Here is a 23,817-nt window from a genome sequence, read left to right on the forward strand (position 1 = left end):
ACTGTGGCACGACGAATTTCGGCTATCAGAGTGCGCGAAACCGAAACTGGGAGGCTGCAGCGAGCGCCCCTCGAGATGACGTTCTGCTTACGTCACCCAGCAGCGGGCAGCCAGAGGGCTGCGGCTCCGCGCTCATCGCTGTCGCAGCGGTCATACATAACTACTTTATATAGCAAGGCTCAATTACTCAGTCATTGGTACTTTGCCTCCTAATTTCTTGGCGAGGTTACCCTTCGCTTCTCTAGTCCGGAATTCCTTTGCTTGAATGTCATCGCCACGCTCAATATTCGTGCCGCTGCGATTTCCCTGCTCGATCTCGATGCATCATTTCCTTTTATTTTTCTTGTCAATCCATTTGATATTGTTTGATGCTGTTTACGTATTTTGTTCGCATTCTTTTTACTTTACTTGCTTCGCTTACTGCATCGATTTGCTAATTCGTGCGGTTAGCAACAAGGACTTAGCTCGATATACGTGAACAAATGCAGATTAGTCGTTCCCTATAGCGGCCTGGGAAAGATATGTGGACCCAATTCGAGCCACGTAGGCAACGTGGGTAATGCTGTTTTACTTGTGTCAGTCAGGATTTATAGACATTATTTGATTTTTTGATGTCGGGACTTGATTTCTTTTTTTTTTCCTTTGTTCTCGCTTGTCTTTTAATTACGTTTGAATAATTTTCTTTGTCTTCGTGTTATTCAGTCACCCCAGCTAGTTCATTATAGCAGGGCTGACATTTGCAGCGTTCATTAAATTTTCTCTCTCTATCTCTCTCTCTATCTACTATAGCTCTTGTTAAACTGTTTGCAGCGCCTATACTTCTCAGTGCCCCCCCCCCCCCCCCCCCGCCTTGTCCCCCTTCCGTCGCCTACGTAATGTGTAAACCCTGTTGGTACAATGAATGAATCAAGCAAAATGGGAGTTATAGTCTCTCTGCGTTCCGCAGCGGCCGCGATACCGACAGCTGCACGTTGGCTCAGAGTATGTTCGCTCGCAGAACCTGGCCGCATTCATCTTCCGCGACAAGCCTGGGAGGCATCCGCTGCAGAGGTTGCCCAGAACTCATTGCCTAGATATCAAACAGCGTGCGTTTGAGCTATTTCGGAGGCATACATGTACTCTATAGTGGATGCCACGGGGATACCGTCGAATTTGGATATTCGACGCGGTAACGCTTTGGTGTGCCGCCCTAGATGACCAACACAGAACAAGTACAACGTATGGTATATTTGGAGTGCACACGCACATATGCGGTGTACACACAAGTGGCGAGCTTCCGGCACATTTCGTGAAAAAAACATCTACATTTAACTGTACCGATGAACTGCAGCCTATGTGACAGCTGCAGGATCTCTTGTGTTAGCGCTAGTTTTAATGGGAGGAAGACAGGCCAGGGAACTGACGCAAACATCTCGGACATATATATCTTCATTTGGCGACTTCACGTATATTTATGGGCCTATTTACGCTTACGTTGACGCAGGGTGGCTCTGAAACTGGGGAGGTTATGAGTTCGATATTCTGCTGTTATACGTTTTTGCAGCTTCTAGCATGTATGAGCTGCCGGACAAGCCCGCTTGCTTGAAAATGAGAACACATGTACGTGAGTAAAGATTCGGCAGCTGATGCGGCTTGTTTCAGACATTTCTCTTGCGTATTGATTCAAATAAACCATCATCTCGTTTGCGCATCTCGTTGTCTTGAGGGCGCAATGCAAGATACTTGGTGCTCTTTGGCCATCCCGGGCTTTGCGCCAGTAAACACCATAGATCATCATCACCAATCCGCAAGATAAGCCCATAATGTTTGTCTAATTTCTAAGCAGATTGTCGAACCGAAACTTTATTCGTTCCGGTTTTCTTTGAGGTTCAGCAGAAAAGGTTCACTTCCGGTTCCACTTTGGAGCATAAAACAGCGGTTCAAACCGGTTCATCTCCGTTTGCGTAACCGGGGAATAATTACCAAAAATTTATACGATAAGGGTGTCTCTGGGGTCTAAAGAAAGATTTCAAAAAAAAGTAAGCATGCTGTTCTTCGATCAAGCCACAAGTACTAGTTACAAAAGTAGGGTAGACTTGTGCAACCTTGCAGAGTCACAGTCCGATTTCTAGCATATCTGTTTCTTTGGAACAATTGCATTAAAAATTATGCTGCTTGCATTTAAACCACACACGTCAAAACGTTTCCCGGATATACGTTTAACTTCGTATGTACCATCGACCAAAAAAGTTTACGGACCACGGGATCTCAGAAAACGCCAAATATCCGAGCAGCCTTTAAAAGTATCCAGTAATACCGTACATCACAATGTTGTTCTCATATACCAGTAGAAACTGGAAATGGGAATACCAGGCTGCGTTTTGAGGCTGCGGAGATATTCAGCTTTTTGTCAGATCCCTTGGTCCGTAAACTTTTTTGGTCGATAGTACATGCATATTTGTCACCCTCATTTTCATTAAGTTTGATTTCGATGCCTGTTCTTCCTGCAGACTGTGGGCTAAATTTTGCATCCGGTTCGTAAAGCACACGTGTAATGCTCCAGAGCACTAATTTACTGCAAATTAAGTACTTAATTAACCCGCACGCTCTGAACTTCCTGTGTACATTGCCAACAACTTGCCCCCTTATTTTCACAAAATATAAACACTGTGTGTCGTTTAATTCCCTGAGGGAGCCGAGGAAACTTACTGCCAGCCTCAGAAGGAATACGCTATTTCCACCGCACCTATTTCAGTCTACCGCCCAGCAAGAAGCACTACTTCAATTCAGCGATCTCTATAGGCCACCCACTGCCCTAGGACTATTGATTTAATGGTCACCATTGTCAATTGCTCACGGATGTGTTACTAACATGCCTGCCTCCCGGCGCAACGCGTCAAAAACCGCAATAACGTTGCTGCCACTTCTAAAATGATAGCAAACCCGCGTGCACTTAGAAATTGGGCAGCGTGGTTTAGCCACAAGTGCAAGCAATGTGTGGATGAAACTCTTCAAAGATGGTGGCTGGCATTCGCCTAAAACTCATATTTTTTTCTTTTCGCTTTTGTTCCGTATTACAAAAAAAAAAAAGTTAGACCGTTTCAATTCAGTTTTGGTTCGCAAAAAAAAAAAGCTCTTTTTTTTTCGATTTTCGATACCCTGGTTAGCTCTTCCTCTACAAAAAAAAGCGAAAAAATAAATAGAAAGTGAACTAGTAGAATGAAAAGATAACGTCTGCCATATCTGATAGCAATAGGTCTGCTGCAAAAAGAGAGAGAGAGAAAAAAAAGAAACTGCATCGGGATTCACTAAGCTGCGCCCTTCGTACGCAATTTCGTAGCCAAAGAGTTACTGCGCTAAGATATGAGTCCAACAAGGCTGAGGCTATATGCTCTAACCGCCAAGCACTTCTCCGCTGGCGAGTTCTGTTTGCTACGGCGCCGACATGCGCGACAGCGTTCGCACGCTCGCTGCATCTTCAGAGGAATGGCAGGGCGGACGATAGTGAAAATTGACCTCGTTCGCCAGAAACATAACCAGAAGGCCCACAACAGGCAAACGTTTGTATAGCGACCCCAAGAAATGCGTGTATACAGTGAAAAAGTGTCATGCTGTAAAGATATGCCAGAAAAGAAGGCTCAATATGAGGGCATCCATCCCTCGTACGGTGTACAATCAACCTAGAGGCTGAGTCAGCACATTTTGTAGATTTCAACCTAGGTGGCGTTCACCGTACTCAGCACAGCGGAGCGTGGCCTCCGAAATTAGCTCTGAAAATGTTTCTGAAGTTGATCGCGGAGGCTGCAATTACGACGCGCTGTACGCGCTGATTTGACTCGGTGACGATTCAGTTACGTGCTTTGTCTTGCGCGTTGTATTAGTGTGTCAGTTACGTGATTCGTCTTTCGCGTTGTGCTAGCGTGTGCAGCGTAGTGCAGCTTCCATATGCACGACGGTTGCTCATGGTCATCGACGTTGGTAGTCGTGATGGAGGAGACGTGCCACCAGGCGTCAGCGTGGGTGCATCAACGCCTAAGGGCGCTTTAGCCACAAAACACCAATAGACATTATATATCAATGTGCAATAAACATTACACTACTTCTGTGAAGATACGTTTCACTTTCGTGTTCTATACCGATTCCTATATAAGAGGGATCAACCACATTTTTTTGTAGATTCTCACCCCCGAGTTTCGTGCGCTATGTTAAATATGCTCTCTCTATCTCTCTCTCTCTCTTTCTCTATTTAGAGTTTTTTTTTTTTTTTTTTTTTTTTTTTTCTCCCGTCTCCTTTTAGCTGCCGACCGGCTCTTGAAGGCGAGCTAGCAGAACTCACTTTGATACATATGCAAGCAGAAACGATGCGCGATTTGCTAATGTCGCGTCCGCCCGCAAAGCATGCTTTAAAATAAAGAAGTCGGGCCGGACTATTCCCAAAGAACTGTAAGAATGAATCCGGCGACTCGTCTTGCGGCTGTGCATAAACATAGCAGTTCAAGAATACGAAATAAGCATTTTTTTTTTTGTTCTTTAGTTTTTCTCTGAACGTTGACAGCGCCACGGCCGCTGTGTAAAGTTTGTTCCGTACAAGCCGTAAAACCTGTTCTTGCTCCTCTATAAATACGTTTAACAGTCGCACCTTTGTCCAAACGCACTCAACGAAGTTATGTAACTCTGCGCTGTCAGAAGAGTGAATTTTGAGCAACCAAAATGCTCCCATCTTGCTGACAGGACACACATTAGTAAGCGCAGAATCTTACATGCTTCACAATGTGAGAAAAGACTTCAAAAGTTGTTATCCTCCGCGATTACAGGCCTCAAAGCGCGGATGACTAACGCCGTCATATTCACTTGTTTACTACGCAGCATCCACGGAGCATCGTACGATTTTGCGCAGCCTAACAAAATTCTTGCGCCGTACTCATAAATGCCTACAAATAGCTTTCTTAAGTGAGAGGGGGGAAATATGAAATAATTATCAGATAGACAGACTGAAAGACGTGAGTTACGCCATTGCGCTTACGCCTCATGTCAGCCTGGGTTGAGAACAATCGCATTTAGCCAATCAAAAAACGGCATTGGCTGTCTACTGTTCTTTCTACTTGTTTTGTCTGCTTAGGCTCTGGGCTGTGTATCGGTGCACTCGCATTGCACGTCAAATCAACGGCGAGTGTCACACCGAAAAATATGCTGGTCATCGAAAAGTACGTGTCAGTACCGAGCATTGAGGTCATACCCCATTGGTTAGCTTTGTTTTTCCGCTGGACGATCTATCCGGTCGATAAAATATTGTTTGCACCGATGAACTTTCGGTGTCAGGCCATGCTCTCTGCATTGGAGCCTTATAGGCCCCAATGCTTTATAATGTTACTCAGCTTGCCATTAAAGCATTCATCACGTCAGCTTCAACGTTTGTGCTCTGGTAGAGCCAAGTGGCATAAATTAACTTGGCAGGTGTTGTCTACTCAGTGTTATTCACCCAGACGGATACACGCTTAGCTTCTCTATCCAAACGAGTGGCTATGTGATGATTTATGCAGTGATGTATTCTATCACACCGTTCAGTGCTTTCGAACAATCCGTGCCCTAACCTCCTCAATCATATGATTTTATCCGAGTTTTCCCTTTTCATGTGTCACCACAGTGATGTCCCGCTTGGTATCTTGGACAGAATTGCCACCCGTCCGTACGCATGTAGGTTCCCACTCCGAAAACAATTTGACAAAGCGGGGGCTTGGAGGGGCTTTGCAGATTCAGTAATATACTAGCGCACTGGAGCTGGCAGCACACAACACGACAGGAAATCGTCTAACAGCAACATGTCTTGATAATTTGAGATGTTTAGGTGTGTTGTAGTTCTTTCATTTCGCAAGAAAAAGCATCGCAAGCGTTTAAAAAAAGAGAGAGAAAAAACAGTGTAAAACTCACCAGCATATGCAGGCTTACTGCGTTCGAAGATACAACACAGCTAGGGTTGCAGAAAATATTTCAAATCACAGACCTGCTTTGGTGATCGCCATGAAAAAAAAACGCTTTTCTAGCAACTATGACGCCACGCAGTGTCGTCGCAAACATTAAAAGCGCACTAGTACATCGAAGGCTTGGACAACCACAACTTGCCGCCTATTGAACACCAGCTGAAACTGCCCGAATGTTCCCAGCACCCAGAGAGCATTAAAGTTGTATTCTGCAGCAATGCCTGTCTAACCTCCCATGACCCCTTGTAAAATATATTGCACGCTTTTCTTCTCATAAGATTTTCTTACGCCGAAATTTGTTCGTACGTTGGATTTGTGAATTCCGTCCTGCTCTGTTTGCCGACGCAAAAGCAGAGCTTCCACGTACCTACTTCATGGACCGCACCACTCATTGTAAATCGTAGACGTTAGCGTATATATTTGCTCATGTCCCCAATTAAGGACACCAGAACTATCACGCATTGGAACTTTTAGGTTGAATACCCAGGAGCTGTTAGAAGCTAGGTGACAGCAGGCCGACGTCGCGAAGGCCCTTCAGGATATTTAATTAAGCTAAGTGCTCTCATAAAGTAGAAATTATTGGCGGCGCGTGGAGGAGGCACGGGATGAAGAATGATAAATAGCCTCTTCGTCGTTATCCATGTCCTGGTTTTTCTACCTACCATCGCTGTATTTAGCCAATTACTTCACCTTCCACCTTCCTCAGCTTCTACGTGTTAAAATTTTCCTGAGCGCGCCACGCGCGTGTAACAACGCACTTTTCAAATCAAATAAACTATTTGCACCGTGGTATTTGCACGGTGACCTGTGAAATACACAACTCTGCACAACTCTGCAAGAATGAATGCATTGTATTTGAGAGTATGTAGAGATTCAACCTTGAAAACTTTGCATTTTTACTGCACACAAATTACCCACGCACGAGGAACTAACACAAAACTCTTGACGTGACACTGACGTCATGGACACCATAGTTCGAGAGGGGGGAGGGGTGGGGGAAATTTGATATTGAAAGTTTTGCCTTCATTTTCTTCGCTAACAATTCGTTTTTTTTTTTCGGAATAGAAATGCAGACATCGTTTGTAAGCAAACTTTACTAATCTCAATTAATTTAGCGTTTCTTTACAGTGTCCTTTTAACCTCTTATATAAGACCTTAGGACAGCTCAAGGACATAATCGTTTTTCAAGTCAGTTATTATGACTGACTCACATGTTACAAACGCCACTGTTGGATACCAGAAGCCTGGACCTCTATATGTACGTGGACAAAGTATAACCATCTCCTAATATCTTCGATATGGTAGCATTTGTTTTTTCTTTGCATGAACACAAAGATGACGATGCAATCTCATGTCCCGTTGATGGTCAGGTTGCCAAGTTGATGGTGCATCCCGTATTTTCATGTGATTTCGCGAATTCTAAACTCATTTCATGGTTTCTTTTCGTCGTCCGTGGGTGCAATTCTAGACATTGTTAAATTCCGTCATATTGTAAAATTTTGTAATGGCGGCATTGTGAGCCAATCAGAGAGGCGGTAGCAATCCCATGGGCCAATCAGAGCAGACAAGATAGCGAATTCGACGATATGGCGCAATCTGACAATGTTCAGAATAGTACCCGTGACGACACAACTTATGTCATATTAGTGTCAATTTTCTTGACAACTGTTGGCAAGAAAATGATTAAACCCATTTCATACAGCTCCGCGTGCTCTAACATCCGCGGTCAATATGTTACGCAGTCGCCCCCTAGTTAACTTTGAGACGGATTGAAAGGAATGTGCATTAATATACAAGGAAGGGGTCTCAGGAGGTTGAACCATTCAAACTTGTGATGCGTTGTTCACGAAGGAGTAAATGCGACGTCTGTTTGCTCAGCCTTGAACTGGCGTAATCGGTCTTCTTTGCAACGTGAGTAGGTGTGTTGGTATGTAAACAAAAAGAAAGAGCAAACTAACGGAGTATATCTCGAATGAGGTCATCGTAACGCCTCTATCGCGTCACCCCGCGTAGCCGTCCTTGGAACTTCGCCAGAGGTTAAGCGACAACCGCTACGGCAAACCTAGACGCGAACACGTATAGCACCGTACAGTGTAAACATATTACGCGACACATATAATACAGTTGCGCTACAGCGTTTGCTACGCAGACACAGCGAGCGACATTGTAAATATTTCTCTCTTAACGGGATAACCGTTTCTGCAAAATTAACGAGAAATATCAAACTTAAGGAGAAATAATGAACTCGCCACATTTTAGCGTCTATAAATTGAAACTATTCCAGGGCTCCTTAAATTATTCATGTACGTGAAAGTGGGAAAATACTGGCGATGAAGGATGTCGGGCAAGGAGACTCGATATCTCTATATTGTTGTTCATTGCACCCTTGCAAGAAGTGTACAAGACGCTAGATTGTGCATGATTATGTGCAAGTGTCAATGGGGATATCTCAGCAACATATGGTTTACAGATGACATTGTCCTCCTCGGCAGCAGCGGAGATGACTTGCAACAAACAATTACGAACTTGAACGACAAAGCCTGTTTTGGAATTAATATGCAAAATAAAAAAACTAAGCAAATGTATCACTAGTTAATTGGCCAGACAGTAAAATTTCGTGATTAGCAAGTTAAATGTATGCAGGAATACGCTTATAATAGCGTATTCTTACGCCTATAATAGCGCCTATAAGGAATACGCCTATAATAGCGCTTATAATAGGGTATTCGCTTATAATAGCGTAGCTACCGCCTCTCTGATTGGCTCACAATGCCGCCATTACAAAATTTTACAATATGACGGAATTTAACAATGTCTAGAAAGGCACCCACTGGACGACGAAAAGAAACCATGAAATGAGTTTAGAATTCGCGAAATCACATGAAAATATGGGATGCACCATCAACTTGGCAACCTGACCATCAACGGGACATGAGATTGCATCGTCATCTCTGTGTTCATGCAAAGAAAAAACAAATGCTACCATATCGAAGATATCGAAGAAGACACGGATAGTGAGAAGGAAACCTCTAGTTGAGTTATGGTGGATATTAAAGGTTGGCTCGAAGGACATAATATAGGTGGATAAAAAAAAAGGTGTGAGCGCGTGCGATAAGCATTCTCAGGTCATAAAAAACAGCAATTGAGGTTACTTTGGAATTTTAAAAATGTGCATTCTACCAATCAGTGCATTCTACCAATGCTAATTTTTCGGGCTGATCATTTGGAGGACAACATTGAAACTTGTGTAAAAAATTCCGATAGCAAATTAGCAGAGAGCTATACGGAGTAAGGATAGTAGTTTTATCAGCTGTATAAACTTGGACATGCAGCAGCACCAGCAACGCGCAGAACTGTTGTCGACGCCGTCAGCGTTTTGCCCGTGTTCGCACCGAACGCGCGCGGCGATGGTAATTGTTGCCGGTGCCTCTGGGGGTGGCTCGGAGGTTTTCGACGAGATTAGAACGGGACACTCGTAGAGCAGCGTCGGAAGTCTTTAGCACATTCTCGCCTCACAACATTTTTACATATATACGCATTTGGTGCCGCAGCTAAACGTCGCCAACCCTCCCTCCCTCCCGTCCCCCCACGGCCTTTCGCGCGACGGAAGAAATCGCGTTTGCTCTATATATATGGTGATTGCAAAGGAGGAAAGAGACGCTTAATTCTGCAGCCCTTCAGGGAGCACGGCGCAGAACGCGCGTTTGCTCTCCGCCGTGCGTTCGCTCCCCGTGAAAGCGCGCGTCCCTCGCGTCCTTTCACTCGCACATACAGCGTCCGGCGCGCGGCGACTATTTCGTCGCCGTTGACGTCATACGGAACCTCACGGCGACGGCGACGCCGACGGCAGAAATCCGCTTTGGAGTGTCTATATAATTGCTATCGCAATAAAACTAAGGACAACGCGCAGAAAGTGCTGGAACGGAAAATGTTAGGTGTAGCGTTAAAGACAGCAAAAGGAAAGTATGGGTTAGAAATAAAATGGCGGGTGTTGCTGATTTCCTAATTGAGGTAAACGAAAATAAGTGGAGTTTGGCAAGTCATGTAAAGGGTAGAGCAGGTAGTCGTTAATCTCTTTGATTGACCGATTGACTGATTGATTTGCATAGTTAGAGCAATGAACTGGTGCGTAGGGAAGCGAAATTCAGCATATTACGGCAGATAATTAGGTGCTGTGACGAAATTATATAAAATATGCAGTCACAGGATAGTTTCAGCTGCAGCGATCTTAATTCCATGCAGCGATCTTAATTCCATGCAGCGATCTTAATTCCACGCAGCGATCTTAATGATCCATTTCTTGCTGACGCAAGAAATGGATCATTAAGATCGCTGCATGGGTTTGAAGAGGCCTTCGCCCTGTAGTGGTTATAAAATAGGCTGATGGAAAAAAATGTCGCAGTTTCGCCCGAAAGGCGAAGCATCAATTGCGATGGCAAATTAGTAGAGAGCTATTCGGAGTAGGGATAGTAGATTTATCGGCTGCGTAAACTTGGATACATTCGCTTTTTAACTGAATTGACAAGCGTGGTGTCATCGCGCGCAAGCAAACATGAATAGATCACACTGAATGACCGCAGACAACGACTGTCAAAACGCTGGCAGCAAGCACAGCCGCCGCAGGGGGCGAAGGTTCGTGCGGTCTATCGCTTCAACGGAAACTGAGCGGCGAATGCACAGCGCATACAAAGGTCAGAGCCGTGTGGAGATAACAGACGGTGCGCGCGACCGCCACAGTCGCGGGCAAAGTACGAGCGCATGTTGTTGGCAGAGTAGAAGCTGCGCCCCTCCCCCCTTCCTCCCGCGCTGCCTTCCCGCTTTCTTGCTTTCGCGTGGGAGATTGAGTGGCAAGTTCCCCTCACTCCCGGTTGCAAGATACACCTTTGGTGCCGGAGCACAGCGTCGTCCCGCTTCCCTCCCTCCCATACCCCCACGGCCTTTCGCGCGACGGTCGCGTTTGCTTTCCGCCGTGCGTTCGCTCTCCGTGATAGCGCGCGCTACCCCCGCGCGCTTTCGCTCGCGCATACGGCGCGCGGCGACGGTTTTATCGCCCTTGGACTTTATACGGAACCTCACGGCGACGGCGACGCCGACGGCAGAAATCCGGTTGAAGTGTCCATATAATTGCTATCGCAATAAAAAGAAAGAAGCACCATGTAGCAGCGCATGTCTCCAGTACTGCGCCTGTACTTGCACTATACGTTTATTTATTTCATTTTATTTTACTCAAACAGAATTATTACAAGTCGTGTATTGCCAGAGAGCTTAATTCCATCTCATCAGCCTGGTTATATAAAGAGGCATAGTCTACTTGCTTGACTAATCATAATATGCAATTATCTCATTACATTCTGTTAGTTTGATTTCTAATAAATTGGTTTATGGTACACATTGTAATTTCGCAATAGAAGCCGCCCAGTGATCAAGGTACGTCCATTTACTACAAGAACCTTGAAACTAAACCAGCTACAAGATACCAGTCTCTAAATTCTGTGTAGCAATACAAAGGGTATTCCGCTTATTGTTTCCTAGAAAAGCCTATTGTTGCCCTCTGGCGACAAATCTACTTGGCACGTCGTCGCATTTTGTGACACTATTTTTGGACAGAAGTTTCAAATTAGTGCCAGTTTCATTACTTCTATTTTATAGACGTGCCTCGAAAACTGATTGGCTTGATTTGCGCAATTGCAATATGATATGTACTCCCGATTAAGTAATATTTAATTTAATTACTGTAGCATTTGTAATTAGCTAATATAACGTTACTTATATGTCATGCCAGGAAAGCCCAACTCTTCAAGCTACCAAGCCGAAGTAGAATAGCGCTATCTGCCACATCACGTTACCCGGCGTTTTTTTTAAAAAACGCTTTAATGTTAAGAATAGCACAACGATAATCCAGTGGTATATCATAGCCGGTTTTCTTCAGACACGAAAAATATTTTTCCAACGAATCTGTTCCCATAATGGTTGCGCTCTGCCCTCCCTGCACCGTCATGACAAGAAAAATGTGAATCAAGTGATAAATGTACACTGATTTCCACTATCATTGAGTGATTATGGATAGGTGTTTTTTTATGCGAAAGCATCGAATGGCCTATTGAGCGAAAAATCCGGCGTCTGTAGCCGCGAAGCGGCACCTAAATTCCCAATGGCTGCGACGCCACGTCACAAGCGCGCCTCGACGGAGCGGATACGGCGACGCGACGCCGCGGGGCGAGACGGGTTGTCGTCGGCGAGGCAGTCACGTGACGCGCGCGTGCGGGTGCCGCCGTCGCGCTCTCGGAAGCTGTGCGCGCGGTCCGTATCTTTCTCACTCACCGCCACTGGGCTTTCGGCTGCTGCGCGCGCCTGCCGGCCTTGGTGGCCGCTGCTGCTTGCTGCTTCCTGGGTCTCTCGTCGCGCAGGACGTCGGTGGAATGCGGCGTGCTTGATTTCGCAGCAATATCGTCCAAATGGTTCCGGTCTACAGCCAACATGCCAACGTAGAAACTGTACAAAGGAAAATAATAACCCGCATCAATTTGATCGCAAAACTCGATGACATACCCCGCAGCAAAACTGAAAAAGTTGTCGCAGTTTCACCTGAAAGGTGAAGCATCAATTGCGATAGCAAATTTGTAGAGAGCTATACGGAGTAATGATATTAGCTTTATCAGCTGTATAAACTTGGACATGCAGCAGCACCGGCAACGCGCAGAACTGTTGTCGACGCCGTCGGCGTTTTGCCCGCGTTCGCTCAAAATGCGTGCGGCGTTGGTGACTGTTGCCGGAGCCTCTGATATAAATAGGCACTTGGTGCCGCAGCTAAACGTCGCCTCCCTTCCCTCCCCCTTCCCCCTCCCCCACGGCCTCTCGCGCATCGGAAGAAGGCGCGTTTGCTCTACATATATGGTGATTGTAAAGGAGGAAAGAGACGCCTACTTCTGCAGCCCTTAAGGAAGCACGGCGCAGAACGCGCGTTTGTTCTCCGCCGTGCGTTCACTCCCCGTGAAAGAGCGCGTCCCTCGCGCCCTTTCACTCGCACATACAGCGTTCGGCGGCGCACGGCCACGATTTCATCCCCATTGACGTCATACGGAACCTCACGGCGACGGCGACGCCGACGGCAGAAATCTGCTTTTGAGCGTCAATATAATTGCTATCGCAATAAAACATTACTCGCAGCGCAAAACTCGAAGGACCGCTCGGCGGCGTTCAATTGGACATTAATGCTTTCGCATTCACTAATCATAAGAAATGCTTAGGTGTCCTCGGATTTTATGTTTCGGTTCCGCGTAGGTCTTGTTTATTTATTTATTCGACACAAAAATGCACGATAACACCCACTGTCGTAGCGTTTTCTTTGTTCTTCTTTCTTCTTAAATTAAAACAAAATTAAATACTACTTCCGCACGTATTCTATTCTTCTTAATCTAGAACGTCAGATCAAGGTACTCGACGCTCTTACCACCACCCCTCACCAGCCGACATAGCAAATTTCGGTTATACGCTGAAAGTTGTTCGTGCCCTCTAAGGAGTGTTCTATCGCAAGAATTTTTCAAAATAGGTCAATAATAGGAAATATAGAAACATTTAAAGTCCCGTGAACACATTATTTCAAGAGGAGAGCGTCACCGCCAACATAGACACTCGCTCCACTGGTCCCGTCTAGCTACCGCAGGCGAAATTCCTTCCCTGCGTTCTCTCATACCGGAGCCGGAGGACCACGTGACGAGACGTCACGGGATCCGCCTTCTTTCTATCTCTCTCTCTGTTCTTCTTCTTCTTTTTTTTTTTTTTTTTTTTTGTTTCTCGCGCTGGAACACAGTAGAAAATTGCATAGTTTTGTTCTCTGCGCGCGCGACTGCACGACGTGGGAACAAGCAGATGAAACGGAAGCAGTCAACCACAAAATATTACGTACCATGAAATCTGTGAAAAAGCTGAATATATCCGCAGCCTCACAGCGCAGCCTGGTATTTGCATTTCGGGCCTCGACTAGAATATGCTAACAACATTGTAATATACAGTTTTACTCGCTATTGCTACAGGCTGCTCGGGAATGGAACGTTTTCTGAGATCTCGTGGTACGTGAACTTTTGTGGTTGACTGTACATTTTTCTTGCTAGGGTTCGAAGTAAAACAAAAGCACACAGACATTCGGATCTGCATGTATTATTATTATAGACAAAAGTGTTTGTCTAAACTGGTGTTGCCTTGAATAATTCTCGAAGTCACGTGCCGCTTAGAGTGACGTCACACCACAGCCATGTACGTAGGCGCACTTGCGCGATAGACGTCGACTCCTTCGCTGATAGCGCGGCGCCCGCGAAACGGGCAAACGGCATTTGGTTTGAAATGTGAGCTCCTTCCGCGGCGTGTAGGGACGTAATACATAGCAGACACGATGGTTAGCGCGCATATACGCATTGCGCCTGTCAGCTCAATATGGCCAGATCTGGTGAGGGGGCCCTTTAAGAGAATTTATACCGAACTCTGATATCGCTATCATCAAACACGTGTGAAACGCAGAAATGCTCCCACTATATCGGCAACCGCTGAACCAATTTTAATTGGCGAGCAATATCTTTACTTAAAGCTTCAACGTTTTACGGCAATTGTCGAATATCGGTGCGCTTCAAAAATAAAATAAAAAGTAAGAAGCACAAACTTTTACACAACAGTAACTCTGCACCCGAAACAGATCTGGAAGTTCTGTAAATTGCTACCGTTGGAGCATCTTAAGCGGACAATTTTGATGAGCGATTTAACAGCTTACGTGAAACCGTTACAATGTTTACGATGGTTTTGCAAAAGCCCTACTCACAAATTAGCGGTATACTTCAGAGCACTAAGTGATACGTCAATTTTATCCGCCTTAGATGTCTCACTATATGTGCAGTTGGCAGAATTGCAGTATCCTTGGTGTCGTTTTTAAGCAAGTTAGATTTGTAAACTTGATGCTTCCGTTTCATTAAAGTTTGCAATTTTCGACAACATTAATTTTATGAAACCATTGACGGAAAAGATGAAAAATCTGCTTCCTTCCTCAAACCTCACCAGATTCGCTATATCTCCGTTTTTACATTTATAGGCGCTCCGAGATAAAGCTTCCTTTTAAGTTATAGCCAATCTTCCTTCCTTTCTTTTTTCTTTCTTTAATTACCTCCCTATTTCTTTATTGACCGCTATAGTGGAGGTGTGACGCACAGAATTCAAGGAAACGTAGTCGCTCATTGTTCTATCTTCAGTGGGCGGCTGCAGTGTTTAAAAATATTGACACGTGTAAGAGGTAATTTCGTTATTCACAGTTTTACTACTGTGTTTTTGATCGTCACTACCACGTGACAATATATATATGAACTGTTTTGGAACCGAGAAAACGTAACATAAAACTATATCCACCCCACATGCATCCTTTTAGAATCATCTACAAGGCATCGTGATACCGAGTACGAGATAGCGATTTGGCCAAACTCCCTTCACCGGGTTTCGCTGCATGACATTATGAGCCCTGCAGCAATAAACGTCTCAGTTGAATGCTTCTCGGGCGCAGACTTATCATCCCCTCTCTGTCGAGAAGAGACTGGCCGGTGAAATTCGAAACTCCCGCTCCCAATGCTCACGTCTACGTTCGCTCTCTACTGGCACCTGGAACAAATGCGACACTCGCATCCGCCTTGGAAGCCCGGGTTTCGACGCGGGCTTTTGAGATGGCGCTACCGGTCCAAAGGAAACGCTCGCGTCCAAAGCGCGGGCGCGTCGCGCACCGCTGGTCACCACCGCTGGGCTGGCTGGGCATCGGAGCCGCAGGGCGCATGCGCCTCTCTAATGCTGTTTCTTGCCTCTCCCAGCTCCCAGTCCGTTTTCCTTCGTCATTCTCTCCACGTTCTCAACACACCTCTCCTTTCCTCCTCGCCGGCATCTGTCTTTTACTCGTTCTTTCTTGACGTGCGTGAATTTGCTCGGCGGCTGCTGCGACTTCACATGTCTGTCGCCAGCGCCTCGACAGGATACAGCAGCCATCTCTACCTGTGGACTTCGCACACTGCCCCCTCGTTTATTTGCCTCGCGGTGAGCCCCTTCCGTAAGGTATGTTGTGCTTCTGCGCTCGTTTCTCGCGAAAACTGCTCGCATCCGCGCAACCCCTTTCCGCTAGCACCCGTACACACGCACCGAGCACTGTCGTGTACTCCGCGCTCCCTGGCTCTAGCTCATCACGGTAATGGAACTTTGCGTGCGGTTAGTTTTGCTTAGGACCGCGCTTGTCTGCTGTTGCGATCGCCCCGGGCGTTCGTCTCTTGGTCTGCGCTCCGCATTCCTTCAAAAGCTGCAGTGTCGGAGAGTTGTGGCGTGGCGCGCGCGCCGCCCGACCTTTCGACGGAGCTTTGAGGTGAAGCGTCTGCGCTGCGGTTTTCATTCATTGTTGTCTGGCTCGTGCCACGACTGCTGCGGCTGCCTAAGCTCGAATCCCGTGCGTGGTCGGTGAGTCACGTTCTTTCCCTAAATAAAACGGTCAAGAGCTTGCGGTGTCGCATGCCTAAATTGTTTGTTTTCTACTGCGGGATGGGCGCATCCTCTTTTTTTGTCGCTGGTACGCCAGAGACTGTTGTGATCAAAACATTATATTGCGCGCAGGGCTTGCGCGTGTCATGTGCACTGCCTGCATTGGTCTTTAGCTGCTTTGAAGCAGTAAGGATATTTTATCGTAATGATGTCGTCCGTGCACATTAAACGGTACTGCTGCCTTACTGCGGCGGAATGTTCGCTGTTGCTATGTGTGGCACAGTACGGGGACGCCGACTTGCTCTTATTTTTCTTGGCCCACCGGCGCTGCGCACGCGTCATATTAACGTGCGTGCCCGCTTTGTACTGGACAAAAGCGTCGTACTGTACCGCAATGCTTTTCCCAACAAGCGCGCGTTATCGGGTGGTTATCTTTCGTCATCTGCGGACGGCGCGGTTCAAGTTCAAAGAGCTCGCCGTTTCGCTTGGCTCCCATCGGCGGTAATTAAAACGCTTCTGCGCGCGCTCCAGTCAGGACTTGTTTATGTGCTGTTGTGTACGTGGAGCTGTGACAGTGCCTCTCCAGTCGCTGTCAAGCTTCTTTCCCTGATATATCTGTTTATTTGTGGGTGGGTGTGTGGGAGAGAACGAGAGAAGGGAAATATAGGGGCTAGATTTTGTTAATCATGGCCATATAAAGCCAACAGACAATGAAGCCAAGGAAAGCGTCGGGGAAATTAACTATATGGTTGAAATTCGCATGTACCAAAAATAAGGGTGTTTCAGCGAACACTTTCAAAATTTATTTAAGGTTGCCTGTGGCAGATAGCCCAATTCTAGTTAATGAGATGGTCTACTCGAAGAGGCGGACATTATTTCCACGAAAAATTGAAATGAATAATTGACTAATTAACAAAAATTCACTAATTAATTTTAACTAAATACCTGATGGCCCATATTGCAATTTACAAATTGTAGCCGTGGAGTTCGCAAGGCGGATCCACTTGAAATCAATTTTCAGGATGACACCAGTTTCGAGATATTATTTCCCGAACTTTGCGGAGAAATGCATTGGTGTTCCAGTTAATTTTGTGCTTCACTGCACAAAGCGACGTTTTGTTGAGAAACAAACAAACAAACCTAATTAGTGGTTTTTGTTAATTAGTCAATTATCCATTTCAATTTTTCGTGCAAGTAATGTTCGCCTCTTCGAGTAGACCAGCTCATTAAATAGAATTGGGCTATCTGCCACAGGCAACCTTTAAGAATTTTTGAAAGTGTTCGCTGAAACACCCTGTATATATTCTTCATTACCGGGTGACAGCCGATTATCCGGATTTTCGCACTCCAAACAAGTTGGCCCTTTTGATAGGATAATAATAAATACAGGTGTTACAGCACTTATATGAACGCTGCCAACCTTGTGTGAGCAAATGGTCAAAATATATCATATTGTTAATATTCTGCATATATAAACTTGGTATATGCATGCCTCCGTTTCATTCAACACTCATGGAAAAACCTGCAGGCCTTGAGTCAACAAAAGCTTCTTGCTTTTTCAGTAGCCGCCTTTACATGAATACAACAATGGCGCATTGCATCGCATTTCCCACGCGTCGAACACATGTAAAGAATGTTAATGCACTACGAAGAGAATGCAACTTTGATGTTGACCTGAATTTAGAATGGTAGCTGTGACTTTGAGAGGACATTTACCCAATTATGTAACGTTCAAAGAAGGGTGACTGATGCGGCTAGTTGATATTCCATTAATTTTGTTGAAAGAACGTATGGAGGTAACCAGTAAGGCAAGGCCATAACAGACGAGGACAAAAGACCCAACAGGTCTAGGATACACACAGGAATGCTCAAATGCATAATATAATGTACACCAGCAAGGGCTTTAAGATAAGATCACACCTCTTGTGAAGCATGCCCATGTGCACTTCTTTTTGTACTTTTCTTTTTTTGTTAAAAAAGTTCAAAGAACAAAGTAAAGAAGGGAACGCTCAACACATCTCTATTCATTGTTTTTCTTCATGTGTGTACTCTGAATTGCACAGCATATGGATATGTGGCAGGCCATTGTTGTATTCATGTAAAGGCGGCTACTAAAAAAAGCAAGAAGCTTTTGTTCACTCAAGGCCTGCAGGTTTTTCCATGAGTGCTTTCCATGAGTGTTTTCCATGGGTGCAATGTAATGACAGTTGGTGTGAACATAATGAAAGTAATGCTGTAACGTAACTTCACATATGGATTAGTGTACTTCTAAAGATCAGTTGATTAAAAGGTGTGAAGATAAGCCCTACTAAATATCACTGTGAGCCAAAGGAAACACATTTTAAAATTTCCCACCCTTTACTACCTGATGTTCATTCTTTTACGTCTGGAAGCAGAAAAATATTTGGTAGTAAATTTGATAACTAAACTTCCTATTTCTATGCAGTTCAAATTTTTATGTACTCACACTGTCCTTGAAAGCTTATTGTTTTGGCTAACTCGAAATCAAATGATCTAATTCTCTGCAGCTTCATTTATTGGGAGCTGATGTTATCTTAATGCACCAATATGCCTTTCATGCAGGCTCCAAGCTGGCTCTCTCAAACGAGTCTGAAGAAGAGAAGCTACGGCGCACAGCAGTGGCATTATCAGATAAGGAGTCACTCGACGAGTCACAGCTGCTGCCGCAGGAGTTTGTGGTGTCCTTCCAGAATGGGGGTAGCCCAGTGGTTGACATTGAGAATGGTGCAGCACGATCCAGTGATGTATTCCGGCAGTCCCGGTGTAATGCTGTCTACCTTGACTGGAGGAACATCACATACACGGTGCCTGTCAAGAAGAAAGGTATGCAGGTTCAGTGCAAACAGCGAGCAACTTGGGAATTATTTTTACCTGTCCTGTTATGCTGTGAAAAAAAATTCCTTCTTTTGGATTATTGTATAACATGGTACTTAAAGTAGGTGGGCGAAATGGGAGGAACTCGTGGAAAACAGCTACTGAATAGTGTAATACTAGAACAGAACTGATGACGGAAGACTTTGTGTGGCAAGATATTATAGGTGCTAGTTCTAGAATAATCAACATTTTGATGTGAAGGGTCACATAAAATGTGTCTGCTATTTGTTCATTAGCCATAGCTATGCATTATTATGACATTGCTGACTTTAGCAATGACACATACATGTTCACATTTACTAATTCTACCCAAATAGCATAAATGACGACGAACATAGCACCGAAAAATATTGGTCGGCACACTTTGACCTGAAACTCTGAAATGATTTCCCCTGTTTTATGAGAACTTGAGAGCACCTATGCCTCATGTGCAGGTTGCTATCTGCAGACCTTTTTATAATAACAAGCTTTGGCATCAACGCTATCATGGCTTTGCTGGTGAAAATGGAAAACACTGGCCATCTATGAACCCAACCTTCAAAGCAATGCATTCAATCAAATGAACCTGAGGTGGCATCTGTCTGGAACATTGAAAAAAAAAATTATCCCATTAGAAAGCAGCAGCAGGGTAGCTTTGTGGGTAAATAGCAACACTGATTCAATCAAGCCACTAAGCTTCATTTATGAGGGTCCTAGCTCACGAATTATGGCCGCTTTATCTTTCTACTGGAGCAACCAAGTAACAAATGCATTAGTATGCATGATAGAGTACGAGATGTGACATCCACACTAAAGTCAAACTCAATTGAGTCTATCTGAAAACTCAATTGAGTCTATTTATGCTTTCCAACAGTCTCAAGCAACCTATACGCTATATTCCAAGATATGCAGTAAGGTTGTTGTGGCATACTGTCATTGCACACGGTACCGAAAACCAGTGCTTGATTAGTGACTGAATTATGGATGCCAGGGAGATGGAAGCAGTCTATGGTGGCAGAGAACTAGATCCATTGATCAGAGTAAACTTACACTGTGTACAAGGACTGCATAAAGGTAGTAGACAAGGACATCTGTCTTTGTGTGCCATATATTTACCATGTGTAACCAACTAGCCCAGACATATGCTTTGACCGGTGATTAGACTAGGAAGTTGGCAAGCATGGGGTGTGTTTGTTAAAAAAGCAAAGGTAAATAAGACCTCAAAGAGAGGCTTTTGTCCTGTCTGGGACCTGCCAAATATAGTGATGATGATGGTTATGGCACAGCAGAAAGTCGTAAAAATATCCTAACTATATCACCTGGGCCCATGCACTGTTCTTCTGTTTTGCAGAAAAAAAGGCCCTCATCAGCCGCATGTATGGCAGGGCAGAACCAGGCACATTGACGGCTATCATGGGCCCCTCGGGTGCTGGCAAGACTACGCTGATGAATGTCCTCTCTGGCCACTAGTAAGTGCTTAGTTTTCTTGACAGTTCACTACATTTCAGGCTTAGCACAACACGTGCTAGAGCACACATTAACAAATTGAGGATGACAAAAATGTTATACATTTTTGTTTGCCAGAAAAAGAAAAGCAAGACTGATTTGGATTGATTACAAAGTATCTTGACAGAAATGTTGAAAAGACTACTATGAAATGTTGTGCTGTATGTGCAGCAGGCTTTTGTTTTAGACTGAAAGATTGTTTGTGCAAAATCAAGCGAAGTGCCTGCTTAAAGATATGTTTAGAAAAGATGTGGCTTCATTTTTAGTTTTCTCCACAACACGTATAGTTGAGTGCATTGCGATGGTGTCACTCTGCAGCCTAGGTTTCTGCCATCAGTAGCCAAGCATATACATGCAACGGCCCCTTTTAATGATGATCGCCATTCTACAAATCATTCACAATTGCTTGTAAAAGTAGATGTATCGTCAAAAATTGCCCTAGGTAACTCGTGTTGTGGCTGCCACTGTCAGAGGTCTAAAACAAGATGCCGTCATGGCAAGTGATCTTGATACAAGTGGAAGTGTTGCACGTTACTTCAGGAAATGTTTAAAAAATTGCAGATCCCACACGCTGTGGGAATTGCTTTAAGTGGAGCTTCCACTCATGTTTCCGTAGAATGCTGCTCTTGTGTTACAACCCCATTAGCCAATATAAATCACACAACCAAGTTAGTCACATCATCAGTGAGAAACATCTAGCTCAAGATAAAGTTGTTGTGCTTGTACATGTGGATCTCACACATGACAACTGAGGAAGGATGGCGATGGTGTGACGACGATAAAACAATAACGATGGCATGACAAAGATTGTGTGAAGACATGGCCATGATTCAACAACCATGGTGGTATGATGACAATGCAATGATAACGATTGAATGACAAGAAAGCAATGACAACGACGGTGTGATGACAATGGGATGACGATTCTGAAATAATGACGATGGTACATCAACATATGCACGGCAACGATGAAATAATGGCAATTGGATGATGAAGCTGAAATGATGATGATGGAACAAAAACAACAGTATCACAATGACAGTATATCCACAAATACAAAACAACTGTATGATGATGCAATAACAGCCACGACAATGGCGGCATGACAATGGCAGGACGACATTGCAGGGGATACGACATAATCATGTGTATTGAACGAACATGACTACAATGAACGACAAAGGGGGTTTGATGACGATGACATGATGACAAGGAGATGACAATTCTGAAGTGATGGTGATAGTATGAAGACGACCAAGGCATGACTGTTAACAATCAGGTGACAACGCTGGAATGATGATGAGATAACGACTACAACAGGATCACAATGACAGTAAGACCACAAATGCATGATGACGACTGCACGAGAACACAATGGCAATGATGGCACGACAACGGTGGCATTATTAGAAGGGAATGACAACACCATGATTACGCCGGTGTGATGACGATGGAATCATATGATGAAATGACAACACAGGGCGACAAGAGAATGAAGACAGCAGAACAATGACGGCATGACAACGAAGGAACGATCATTACGGAACGAAGGTGATGAAATGACGAGAATGAAAAGGCAATAATGCCATGATAACAATGGCATGGTTGTGTTGGAGCTCATGTCCACGCTTACGTGTGTCACCTGCCACTCCAGGCTGTCTTGGTTCACACTAGTTCTGGTGCCAGTTTGCACTATACCCAGTACCAGACAATCGTGCAATAAAACACCTTCGTGTATATATATATATTTGCGGAGATACTAACCGACCCGGCAGCCACGCCAAACCTGGGAGGGCAAGCAAAGGAAGTTTTGCTATAAAAAGAAATTATGAGGAGCCAACCCCGGTTGCTATCCAAGAATGTGTTGAGCATGCTTTGGGAGGTGGTTATTTGTGGCACTATGATGCACTACGTGTTATGGGTGGTGCTGCAAAACAGCTAATCTGACTACATTCATAAAGTTTGTTCTCTCACATTCATAAGACTAATTGGCAAAACATTCGAATGTTTATGGGATGTTAACAAAGAACCCGAACCCCATCACCTCATATGCACCTAATTGTATTTTTGTTCTCGCCATATATCTGCTCGAAGATGGTCAGGTATGTGCATGGTATTTTTCGTGCAATAAGCAGTCGTTCTGTTCTAGGTGACACCTTATTCAAATTGCAATAACTCGCACCACAATCTGTGATCCCAGTCGTTTATGTTAATGTACGGTGACTGCAACTGTGCCTTGTTTGTTATGCAGTGACAAGGGCTACCAGGGGGAAGTGCAAGTCAATGGCTGGGTGCGGGACACAGAGCTCTTCAACCAGCAAAGCTGCTACGTCATGCAGGACGACTGCCTGCTCCCCGAACTTACAGTGCGCGAGGCACTCACCGTGGGTGTCCAGCTGCGTATGCCGTCCCTCAACCGCTCCAAGCGTGAGCAGCTGGTGGGTGCAAATACAATCTACAACTCATCAATTGCACGTATTTTATTGTATCAGCTGTGCTTCATGCTTGTGCAAGGTCAGTGTTTCTGATAGGTTCTTTTCAATTTGCCTTATCCCTGTCTCTGATCCTTCCTTTTACTGTGATAGCAGTTGCAGACGCATAAATGCATGGGTTTGCAAATTGTAATGCACTTTTAGGGGAAACACCCCATTAATGTTTAAGCCAGTATAAGTTTAGCATTTTTTTTTATTGCAATAGCAATTATATGGACACTTCAACCGGATTTCTGCCGTCGGCGTCGCCGTCGCTGTGAGGTTTCGTATAAAGTGCAGGGGCGATAAAATCGCCGCCGCGCGCCGTATGCATGAGCGAAAGCGCGCGGGGGACGCGCGCTATTACGGAGAGCGAATGCACAGCGGAAAGCAAACGTGAACGTCTCGCAAAAGGCCGGGGGGGTATGGGAGGGAGGGAGGCGGGGCGACGCTGTGCGGCAGCACCAAAGGCGTATCTTGCAACCGGCGCAAGGGGAACTGGCCACTCAATCTCCCACGTG

The 23,817-nt window shown here is 45.0% G+C and overlaps 1 protein-coding gene across 1 annotated transcript in view; it reads left to right on the forward strand.

The window, feature by feature from the left end:
* The window catches only part of LOC119456117 (ATP-binding cassette sub-family G member 1-like), a 77,592-nt gene that overhangs the window by 20,741 nt on the left and 33,034 nt on the right, over positions 1-23,817 (forward strand). Inside the window, exons 4-6 of the mRNA XM_037717722.2 lie at positions 19,029-19,289; positions 20,671-20,788; positions 23,077-23,263. Coding sequence (XP_037573650.2) covers positions 19,029-19,289; positions 20,671-20,788; positions 23,077-23,263 — 566 coding nt within the window. The remainder of the gene's footprint in view (positions 1-19,028; positions 19,290-20,670; positions 20,789-23,076; positions 23,264-23,817) is intronic.

Source organism: Dermacentor silvarum, chromosome 6 (genome assembly GCF_013339745.2).
Source record: "Dermacentor silvarum isolate Dsil-2018 chromosome 6, BIME_Dsil_1.4, whole genome shotgun sequence".
In the NCBI taxonomy this organism is placed as follows: Eukaryota; Metazoa; Arthropoda; class Arachnida; order Ixodida; family Ixodidae; genus Dermacentor; species Dermacentor silvarum.